This window comes from Cotesia typhae, unplaced genomic scaffold (assembly GCF_013202065.1).
Source record: "Cotesia typhae breed Kobodo isofemale line unplaced genomic scaffold, CoteBio_Ctyphae scaffold_13, whole genome shotgun sequence".
NCBI classification, from domain to species: Eukaryota; Metazoa; Arthropoda; class Insecta; order Hymenoptera; family Braconidae; genus Cotesia; species Cotesia typhae.
This window is the reverse complement of record NW_027423774.1, coordinates 13291052-13303057: the sequence shown is the minus strand read 5'-3', so window position 1 is coordinate 13303057 and position 12006 is coordinate 13291052. Positions and strand designations below refer to the sequence as shown.

General features: G+C 36.8%; 3 protein-coding genes across 8 annotated transcripts in view; 2 read left to right on the top strand and 1 right to left on the bottom strand.

Moving 5' to 3' along the window:
- Positions 1–12006, bottom strand: part of Grip (Glutamate receptor interacting protein) — a 95064-nt gene that overhangs the window by 40651 nt on the left and 42407 nt on the right. The window contains exons 3-5 of one of the 6 annotated variants that reach the window (XM_074254763.1): positions 5237–5443; positions 5055–5158; positions 1248–3864 (exon numbers count right to left, since the gene is read on the bottom strand). The exons of 4 other annotated variants lie outside the window; for them this stretch is intronic. In XM_074254763.1, coding sequence (XP_074110864.1) covers positions 5387–5443 — 57 coding nt within the window. In that variant the 3' untranslated portion in view covers positions 1248–3864; positions 5055–5158; positions 5237–5386. Of the gene's footprint in view, positions 1–1247; positions 3865–5054; positions 5159–5236; positions 5444–12006 lie in introns of those variants that run through there. One more of the 6 variants, XM_074254762.1, reaches the window with a different exon arrangement.
- Positions 1–12006, top strand: part of LOC141535036 (uncharacterized) — a 50777-nt gene that overhangs the window by 1693 nt on the left and 37078 nt on the right. The window lies entirely within an intron of this gene.
- The window catches only part of LOC141535034 (uncharacterized), a 68980-nt gene that overhangs the window by 39318 nt on the left and 17656 nt on the right, over positions 1–12006 (top strand). The window lies entirely within an intron of this gene.

Sequence of the window (12006 nt, the reverse complement as noted above, 5' to 3'; positions counted from 1 at the left end):
AAACTCAGCCAACACCTGAGTAAACAAAATATTTTTAAGTTTACATTAACATTTTCTCACGAAGAATGTTAATGGTAAATGATTCATTTTGTAAGACAACTAGCGTGGAGTACATAAGTATATTCGAGAACGTTCGAGGAATGTTCTAAATAAATAATGAACGCCTGTGTGTCCTGAACTCCGGAGTTGAGTCAGCGCGGATCATCCGAGTCGGACTCGGAGATGCCACGCATATCAAGTCAGGAGAATAGGACATTCGGGGCCTGATACGCAGCCCTACTCCCCTCAGGGCGCGGCCCTTCAACGGGGATATAAGCAAGGTGCACGGGTAGTTCGGGGCTTGTCTTTTGCTACGGCTTCTTAATTTTAACGTCTCGCACTTAAGGCTCTTCATAATTTATACATGTCGTGAGACTATTAATTACGGTTACGAAACACTATTACGTACTTCACGGCAGTTGTCAAATCATATTCATTAAACGTGTATTTTAAACAGTTAAATGAAGTTATTTATTAATTAAATTCATCGAAGCTAGTTATTTCGGAGTTAATTCGAGAACCTTCTACTTACGACTCTGGAGGTCGTAACATCTTTATCTCCAGCTCGAGTTCTTCTACCGTCTACCTACAAACCTGTGAGGAAACCGGGACGTAACATATATAAGCGATATTCTGTCGATTAAATTTATTACAAATTAGAAATTAAAATAAAACTAAAGGAAATTAAAATTAGAAATTTGTCCAAGTTAGATTAAAATTAACCAATGAAATCAACAAGTAAAAATAAAGTAAAATTCAAAATTAAAATTAGTAATTGAAACTTACTTTTGGAAAATTATCAAAGATTTTAAAATAAAATTATCATAGACACAAATTCCTTAAATTAGAATATTAAAATTGTTAAGCAGTAAATTAATTTATAAAACAAAATTACAAGAGTAAAATGATCAACAAAAGAAAATTTGTTCAATAAACTTCGATAAATAAATTTGTCAAATTCCAGTACGATGATTTCAAAAATAATTAACATAAAATTTAGCCCTGAGAAATTTTTACCAAGTTGAAGACTAAGTCTCAAATCTTGACTGGAATTCAAAATAGACATGAGCCGATTATTCAGGCAGTTTGAATTCGAGTAAACTTTAATTAATCTAACATTTTGGTTGAATAAACGCTACTGTGATATTAATAATTAAGCAACCAGAATTAAATTAAATTATTTATCGAAGTCAAGTTAGGGACCGGGAAATTTGATTCTCAGGAAGTTAAGTTGTAAAAAGTATGTTAGATTTTTAAAATAATTGTAAATTAGAGTCAAGTATGTAATTGGATAAAATTGTTTTATTGAGAATTGTGTGTGTGTGCGTGTGTGGAAAATAATTTACAGTATATACTCCTCGTTCACGGGCTGTCGAGGAGGTTAGTATTAGCAGGTTGTCGACTAGTGTCATGGTATCCTCCTCTGTCCTAGTCGACTTCAGGTTCCTTAGTCCCGTAGTGAGGATCCGGGCGACAGCGAAAGGGCTAAGGACGGTATGAACCTTGGACAGGGGTCCGGGCGACCACCCAGGGTCATATCTAGAGTCTTAGAGCGTGAGGGTCCTGTGGACAGCGCGATTTAGTTAGAAACTGCGGTATAGACGCTCCTTATGAGGGTACCGTCAGGAATAGGTAACTATGATAGAAACTGCGATATAGACGCTCCATATGAGGGTACCGTAGGAATAGGAAACTTGATAGAAACTGCGGTATAGACGCTCCTTATGAGGGTACCGTCAGGAATAGGGCATTATGATAGAAACTACGATATAGACGCTCCATATGAGGGTATCGTTAGGAATAAGTAACTTTTATAAGTTGTAACATAGGGAATTTCATTCCCCTTGTTTAATTTTGATTAATTTTTAATTTGTTTAATTTGAAAAATTTCGTTGTTTTTGTTGATTCGCCGCGACCGTGTCACCCTCGCCGGATACTGAAATAGTATTCAGAAGTCCGCAGCTCGAGAGGGCGACAATTTGAATTTAGATTTAAGATTTAATTGTAAGTTAATTTTAAGTCTAAACTGTCCCTGACGCATGCCACGAGCCCGAGAAGATCAGCGAGAGCATCGTCGAGCATCATCACCGCCGCCATAGAGAGTATCAATTGCCTGTCAACATCGATCACTTGTATTATTGCCGCCATCTTTGGGCCCGAGACCGTCAATAACGATGAACCGGACAAAGAGAAGAAGAAGAAGCCGACCATGAGTTTTGTGAAACAAACTGTCTTCTGGATACTGCCTTGGTCGGAATCGCACGCGTTTTGGAGCCTAGCTCAAAACACTTATTCGCTTATTGTATCGATGATTTGTTGTTAATTAACACGCCGAGTATTAACGCTGTTTATTGCTAATTGATTGTTTAATTGAATTTCGAATTGTTCGTTAAAGTTGAAACTGCTGTGTAAACGGTTGACGCAATTATTTGTGAAAGAATTGTTATAATCGCTGACCACGTGCTGGTCATAATTAAATTTCTTCGACGCGATCCGACCAAGCCTTCGCCGAGGCACGACACGACCCGATACGACGACTGTTCGACTACCTGGACCTGGACCACCAGCCCTCGACGAGGATACCAGGGTAAGTGGCTTGCGTCAGGATAGATAACTCGTGGGACACGAGTATTGTTTGATTGTGTTTGTAACTGAGAAGTTCAGTTGGTGAGTTGCTCGGTGAACAACCAGCACTACCCCGTAGACGACGTCCCACGAGGTACCTAGAGTACCGTTTTCCCTGTAAAATAGTGCAGTGTGAAAGTTTTGTTATTGAGTTTTATATTCCGTTTCGTTCTCGAGCTCGCGTTGCTATACTTGTATCGCTTGAGCGTCGCATTCTTAAGCGGATTATCATTTCTTCTGTTTCGTCGTCGACGATAGAATAGTTTGATCCGATTGTGAATTGTTTAATCGATGAGTCATGTCGCCGAGACATGTTTAGTTAGTTGGAATTAACTAAATAGTATTTTAGAAATAATAACTCTGCTGAGCGATTATTATAAGTACGTTTTGGTTGTTATTGATACGATTATTATTAGGATATTAATTAAATATTTAATTTGATTATTATTTGAACATTATGTGAATTGTTCACTTAATTATGATTTTTTGGTATTATTTAAATAATTAACGTGACTATTATTTGAATATTGTTTGAATATCACTTGATTATTATTTGAAAGTGTTTGAATTACTAACTTGTTTATTAATTGAGTATTAGTTGAATATTTCACTGGATTATTGTTGAATATTATTTGAATTATTGCTTTGATGGCTAAATTGAGTATGATTTGACTTATTCACACGATTATTGTTTTGATTTGGTTACGTTTAGTATTTTGATTTTGTTTACGATTACTATCCGAATTGATCACAATTGTTATTTTGTTATTTCGACTTATTTTGAACTGATTATTTCGCCGAACCGAGTATAATTTTTTTAAATAAATTGTTATTTGTTTCGGAATTTCCTTGTTATTTCTTTCTTTAGTAACCCGCCGCCCTGAGTAGAGCTAGTTTACTATTAAGTGTTTCTGATTTAGTTTGTTGAGGATTGGAACATCCTGAATTGTTCCTGGCGCCCAATAACCGACCACGACGAACAAATACGCCAATTATCTTGGACCCGTTGGCTCATCGACGTATCTCGAGCCAATCGGCCATTATAAAGTATGAGTGTGATTGTAAGTATTAAATTAAAATTTAATTATTGTCAGATTGTTAAAATAAATTGATAATTGATGCAAAATTGAATTGTTCTTATTTATGTCAAATTTTATGATTTCTCTCGACCCTGTGATATCTCTCTTGCTTGGACCGGTTCTGAAAACCGTGATAAAAATTCCAGTAGCGCCTTTAATTATTAAATTCAAATAAAGGGGTGACCAAGGGACGGTTCAAACCAGTTACAAAGCATTAAATAAATGATTTGAATATTTATTTCGAAATTAAATTTAATGAATCTTAATCATATAATTCTTGATATTTGAATATTTTATTTGGATTCGCGCTCTCGTGATAGATAGCGCTCTAATAACGGGTAGTGCCACCTGCTGGATACACTAGGTGCATCACACACGACATAGATAAATACACCAAGTCGGAAACGTCAAACTGACCAACTTGTCAAATTTTATTATTTTTCGTTTAGTATCAATGGTACTTTATAGAAAAATGATAAGCACATCCCTCATTAAAAAAAAGAATTAGAAAGAATTCAAAATAATTCGATTTTTAATCATTTTGAATACTTTTTAATCCTTCAAATCCTTTTTAATAATGTCTCTTATGGGCATTTAACATGTGAGATCACTTTTTAATTCTTTTTTTTTTAATAAGGGATGATGTCCCTGAATAAAAGAAAGTATTGAGACAAAGAAAAAAGTATTAAAAAGTATTGGATTAAATAGAAAACCAATACTTTTCAATACTTTTTTCTTTGTTTCAATACTTTTTGTTTATCAGGGGTGCTCAGTGGCGGAATTGAACTATGGAGGATGTGTTTACATGGCTATTTGACTTTATAATGCTGAATTTCATCCATTATACTTAATATACACAGCCTTAAATTCTTTTTGACCCTTCTGAATTGTTCTTGCTTTGAATACAACCGATTACTACTGATTGAAAAGCAAATTTTATCAATTTCTTAAGACCTTTTGAATTATTCCATTGCTTGGTCAAATGTTTTTTCCCGTTTTACTGATAAATTCAACAATTTTTTCCTTCGTCTGTTTTCAATATTGAGATAAACTTCATGTCAATCTTTCAAATTTAAATTTATCGGGATCATTATTATATGAATGACTACAAAATTTCAGAAAATGTCAGTCTGGCAATAATGAGGTTCAATTCATCGCCAGTAGCAGCAACTAATGGGACAGCTAAGCAGCAGTCATAATTTTCAGTACACGTTGTATTAATTTTTATGATGCGATCATAAGGTTTTAAAACTCCATCACATGGTCCACCCCGTCTAAGACGATTTATGTAAATGCCTTTTTCATACAAACCATCTGATACAGAAAATCCGAAATCTTCAGAAATAAGATCTTTTTTAAGAGAAATAGATATTATCTTCAATGCTGTATTGTTGAATTTGTCATTTTTTTGTGAGCTGCAATTAAAATCTTTTATAAATTCGAATGAAATGATATTAATATTATATTTATACTAATATTGTAATAATTTTTACCTGAAATAAGATTCTGTTTTTGAGTCGAACGGAACATTGTCTGCAGAACGTGTAATCCACATATCTCTTTCGGGCACATTACAATTAATTTTTTCGAGTTCTTCTCTTGAATCTATTAAATTATTTGGGATAAGTAAGTTATCACGTCCCTTATAAACGATTTCTTGACATGTCATCTGCATTTCTTCTTTTCCGAGATGAAGTTTTCTGAAAAGTGATTTCAACAATTAACTTGATTTAGTCTAGACGCTGAAATATCATTTCGTCAACTTTTGAGGTCAGTGTACAAAATGAAATTATTTTCATGTTTTTTGACTCGCTGAAACCGAATATCGTACTTATTTTTTTGAAATCCCGGGCCATCAATTGTTTATAACCACTAGATATAGCACGCTTGCTTCGCTCGCCTTTATTCTTTCAAATATTCCGCCACTATCCCAGTCGACCAATCAGCAACTGAATAAAATAGTCACAGACGTGACATAAAACGATACGACATTAGGCCATCAAGTTTTTAGGAAAGAATTTGTTTAAACAATTGTTTAATAAATAATTTTTTGGGGATTGGTTATGTTTCTTTTTTTTTTTTTTTTTTTTTTTTTAAATATTTTAGAGCTCTTGGTGGGCTCTAACTTAATCCCATACTGCTCCATCATGACTTCAAAATTCAACATTAAGTTAATTTTTCTGACCACTTTCCTATATGCTTGTCACTCAAGCGATCCAAAGAAAAAGGTTATGCAAAAGCACCTCAAGTATATAAAATGACTTGGGAGAAGAAACACAAACACTCATACAAGGAACACTTGTCTTGGTCACCTATAGTAGCATTAAACTTTGACATGGAATCCATAGATGATCTTCAACACAAATTAATTACGGCCATCAAAAATACAGCAAAAGAATTAGGAATGGGCAAACAGGTAACTCATAACTTCAGTGGCAACTGCGAACCCTGGAAAGATAAGAAATGTAAAGAGCTGAAACAATCAGCTAATCAGAAACTCAGACTGTACAGGAAAAAGAACTTCAACAATAAAGACAAGAAAGAATATAACGCAGCTTTTAAAGAGTACAAGAAATTATATGAAGAAAAGCGAATTGCATATTACAAACAACTAACAAATAAGGTAAATAACTCTAGGAACGCGCAGGATTTTTGGAAAACATTAAGCAAGTTCAGAGCAAAATCTTATCAACCACCATAAATTTCAAAACAAGAGTGGGTGAACTTTTATAGAAAAAACTTTTAGACCTGAAGTTAGAGATGACACTCTGTACACACGGGTCACGCACCCAACTCTGGACAGCGATTATACCCTAGTTGAACTAAATATGATACTAAAAGCTACTAAAACGGGCAAATCCCCAAGTGAAGATGGAATAACGAATGAATTTATTCGAGAGAGTCCAGCCAATTGGAAGTATTTCATCCTTACTCTATTCAACAGCGTTCTTCAGAAGGAAAAAGTCCCTGGAGCTTGGACAAACATAATTTTGACGATGATTCATAAAAAGGGTAGCAGAGAGGACCCGGGTAATTACAGAGGTATAGCCTTGGTTGACCAAATTACAAAAATTTTCACCTCTTTGCTGGCAGACAGGCTCTACAAATGGGCAGAAGGATGTAAGCTGCTACCAAAAGGACAAGCAGGTTTCAGAACTTCCAGAGAATGCATGGACAACTTATTTGTACTTCATGAGCTCATACACTCAAGACTGTTGAAAGAAAAAGGCCACGCTTTCATTATCTTTGTGGATATGAAGCGTACCTTTGACACTATAATCCATAAGCTACTCTGGACAAAGCAGTTCAAACTCGGCGTAAGTGCGAAAATCATCAAAATCTTGAAAAGCTTGTATGATAATGCATCATTCAAAATTAAAACTCCAGACGGATTATCGGGAAGCGTCAAGATAACTGAGGGAGTTCTCCAGGGCGAAATCCTGAGTCCTCTCCTCTTTATTCTTTTTAACTCTGACATGGAGGACTTCTACCGGGAAAAAGGGGTGTATGGAATCAGTATAACCACTCTTGTGGACATCCTGTTTATGCTTTACGCTGATGACCTCGCGATTGCTGCTATCAGCAAAGGTAGTTTTTGCGTGATTGACGGTCTACGAAACCCACTTTCCCTATATATATACACTAGTCACAAAAATTAAGGGATATAAAAAAAATTCCAAATTTTTTGGTGATTTTCAGCGAGCTGTAACTCCGAGGAAAATGATCGCACAGAAAAAAAAAAAAGCAAATTGTAGCTCCAAGTGTCTAGTTTTTAGATATGATCATGAAAATTTTTTGTCATCGTCAGGTCTGGAGAAATCCTAAGAAAACTACTGAAAAAAAATTTTTCGAAATTTTTTTCGTCTTAAAAAGGTCTACAGGCTTCAAAAAAATTTTTTCGATTGTTTCGTTTAAAAGCTCTTTAGTAAATTTAATACCCTTTAATTTGACGTAATCAAAAGCCTGTACGATAATTTGCCGCGGAGTTATCGTCAATCAAAGCAAAAAGTTTTTTTGACTTTGGAAATCAATAACTCTGGAAATAATGACCGTATAGGAAATCGAAGGAGGGTTTTGAAAACTACACAATATTCTCTATAAGAGAACGTAAACCGCTTTTGAAGAAAAAATTTTTTTGAATTGAAAACTCGGACTGAAAAAAGACAAAAATTCGCATAATTAAGGATATTTGGATAACTTGGTATAACTTTGGATAAAATGGATGAACGAAGGATATCGTTGGTAATTTTTTAACTTCAAAGTGTCCCCTAAAATCCCTAAGAAATTTAAAGCGCTGCGATTTTTTGTTCATAGTGCCCAGAAGCTTCAAATTCTGTGTTTTCGCAAAAATCACCATTATGAGCAATTTTGTGATTTTTATTCATTTTTCCATTGAAAAAAATTTTTTTTTTCAAAATTCTTTATTTTTTCGATCAAAGAGATTGATTTTTCAAGAAATTTGAAAAAAAAATTTCAATTTTTTCGAAAATTTTTTCGAAATTTTCTCAATTTTTTCGACTGTTGTTTTACCGCCGGCATTAGCGTTACCCAAAGCGTACCACGTGGAGGTTGCTCGGTCGGATTTACGCTTCTCACACACGTGTGTGTGTGTGTGTGTGTGTGTGTGTGTGTGTGTGTGTGTGTGTGTGTGTGTGTGTGTCTTTCTGCGTGTTTGTCTGTTTGCAGCTGCCGAATGACCTCTGTACGCACGGCAGTAACTGCTCAGTACCGTGTATTGCCACCTCTGTTCCGAATCACAGCTCGTAAACGCTCTTGCATGTTGATGCATCGTCGAATATCACGTTGCGAAATTCCTTGCCAACAACGTAACAACGCTTGAGTCAACTGATGAAGATTGTGCAGTTGCGGATAGTCTCGCCGCAATCGACGCCCAAGCATGTCCCAAACATGCTCAATTGGGTTCAAATCAGGACTCATCGCTGGATGATTAAGCGTTGTTACGTTGTTGGCGCGGAGAAAAGTTCGCGTACGAACTGCAGTGTGAGGACGAGCATTATCCTGCATCAAAATGAACCGTCTTGCCCCCATGCGTGTGCGCATAGGCAGGACGTGTGGCTCCAGAATTTCGTCGACGTACCTATCGGCAGTCAACGTCCCACGAACGATGACCAACGGGGTTCTGGTATTGAAGGACACGCCTGCCCACACCATGACTGATCCACCATTGAAAGCTGTAACTGGTCTCGTAAAACCATCCCGATCTCGTTCTCCACGACGGCGCCAAACGAGAGATCGTCTATCGCTGCCATGAAGACAAAATCGAGATTCGTCAGTCCATAATACACTGGTCCACTGTCTATGACCCCAATGGTGATGATCATGAGCATAGGCCAATCGGGCTCGGCGATGTCGTGGAGTGAGCATAGGCACGCGATTTGCGCGTCTAGCGCGTAGTCCTTGCTCTCGAAAGCGATTTCGAACCGTCGATGCCGATATGTGTTGTTGCGGAGGACTTTGTCGACGATTGCGAAATTGATGAGCGATCGTGTGAGCATGCGCAGTAGGGTTTCGACGAGCTTCTCGAATGATAGCTCGATCATCACGCTCGGTAGTGATTCGTAGTCTACCTTGACCCGGACGACGATCGTAACTTTGAGTCGCGTTAAATCGGGCATAGGCCCGACTGATAACGGACTGGCTCACTCCCATAGAAGCTGCTACTTCCACCTGACTGTAGCCCTCTTGAAGGAGGGTAACAATGCGAGGCCACATCTGTGGCAGCTAAATGTCGACGAGGCATATCAAAAGGTGCTTATCAAAGAAAAGCTTACATAAAATTCACGTAAGGAATTTAGGCTAAAAAGAAAACGTAAAATTCAAGTTTTGTGTGAGGAAAAGCCGAACTCCGCGGGGGTATATCAATTTGTTTTTATTGAATTTTAAAATGAGATTTAAAACTAAGGCAGTTGTAGCGGACAGAAAAAATTGAGTTAATTTTTTTGACAATAGTGAAGCATTCTGAAGACGATAAAAAAAAAAATTAAAAAAAAATTTTTGATAAAAAAATTTCGAAAAAATTTTCGAAAAAAATTGAAAATTTTTTTTTTTTTTTCAAATTTCTTGAAAAATCAATCTCTTTGATCGAAAAAATAAAGAATTTTGAAAAAAAAATTTTTTCAATGGAAAAATGAATAAAAATCACAAAATTGCTCATAATGGTGATTTTTGCGAAAACACAGAATTTGAAGCTTCTGGGCACTATGAACAAAAAATCGCAGCGCTTTGAATTTCTTAGGGATTTTAGGGGACACTTTGAAGTTAAAAATTACCAACGATATCCTTCGTTCATCCATTTTATCCAAAGTTATACCAAGTTATCCAAATATCCTTTATTATGCGAATTTTTGTCTTTTTTCAGTCCGAGTTTTCAATTCAAAAAAATTTTTTCTTCAAAAGCGGTTTACGTTCTCGTATAGAGAATATTGTGTAGTTTTCAAAACCCTCCTTCGATTTCCTATACGGTCATTATTTCCAGAGTTATTGATTTCCAAAGTCAAAAAAACTTTTTGCTTTGATTGACGATAACTCCGCGGCAAATTATCGTACAGGCTTTTTGATTACGTCAAATTAAAGGGTATTAAATTTACTAAAAGAGCTTTTAAACGAAACAATCGAAAAAATTTTTTTGAAGCCCGTAGACCTTTTTAAGACGAAAAAAAATTTCGAAAAATTTTTTTTCAGTAGTTTTCTTAGGATTTCTCCAGACCTGACGATGACAAAAATTTTCATGGTCATATCTAAAAACTAGACACTTGGAGCTACAATTTGCTTTTTTTTTTTTTTCTGTGCGATCATTTTCCTCGGAGTTACAGCTCGCTGAAAATCACCAAAAAATTTGGAATTTTTTTTATATCCCTTAATTTTTGTGACTAGTGTTTTTTTTTATTTACTATAGTTATTTTTATTTATATTATATTTATATTATATATATATTATAATATAATAACCATATTATTATTATTATTATTATTATTATTATTATTTTGTTATTAAATGCTCAGGGGGGTTATCCCCGGAGTCCGATTCTCCGAGGGCCCAGCCTGAGCTCCATCCGTTACTGCTGGACCACTCCGCACAACAAGGCGGTTAGTGATCACAGCAGGCCAAAGTCATTTCCCTTAAGAGACGGAGAGAACCAAGTAAAACAGCCTTCTGCATCCTAACTGCCAAGAACTCAGCTTTTGATGAGCAAGCTGGAACTTTGGCAAGTGAGGATACAAAAGACTGTTTCATCCCTCCTAGGACGCCAACAATCAGGACGACAAGCTTGACACGGTAACCTGGGTAAAGTTTGCCAATTTCAAACAGGAGATCCTGATATATTTGTCTTTTGTGCTCTTCTTTGGCTGAGATGTTGTATTCAGCCGGGGCCGAGAACTCAATGACATAAATGTCACGAGTGGCCTTGTCGAAGAGCACAATATCAGGTTTGTTGTGATCTATCCGCCGGGTTGTTGCAAATGGCATGTTCCAATAAATTTTGCAACTGTCATTCTCAACAACCTGGGGAATATCTCCTGGCAAATAAGGCAGCACTGGTGTCACGTCAATACCGTAGCAATGACGAAGATAGTAGTACAGTACTCTCAGGGCAGCATTGTGACGCTGGATATATGCACCTCTCGCCAGCACTGGACATGCCGACAAAAGGTGCATAAGCGTCTCCGGATGTTGTCTACACCTCCTACAGGACGTGTCCGGAAGCTGCACCTGGAGCACCTTGCTACGGTACTCAAGAGTGTTAATGACATCATCTTGGCAGGCAAATATGAACCCTTCAGTCTCGGACATCAGGCCCGCTGACTTTAAGAAGGAAAACGTCAGCTGGATGGACAAGCCATGATCACGCACGTGTTTAAAGAACACGCTGTGCATGGACTTGTCCATCAGTTCGCCAAGGAGTAGTTTTTCCTCGGCGTTCCTGATGACGCTCTTAAATTCCTCCTTTCGGAGTTCCATAAGAGCGTTTATTTCTCCAAGACCAAGGGTTCTTGCTGCATATATTGCTGCCTTATACAAGAATGACCCCTTATGCGCATTTTCATGTTTATGTACAATTTGCATAAGAAAGTCATCCTCGTCTGCAGTGAAATTGACAACTTCGTGAGTTAAACCCAGGACCAAACGTTCGTGAAGCCGCTCCAAACTCTGCAAACCTCTCCCACCGATGGACCGGGAGAGGTATAATCTGGCGACTGATGAATTGGGGTGCATGCTCCGATTCATATTAATGATCTTACGG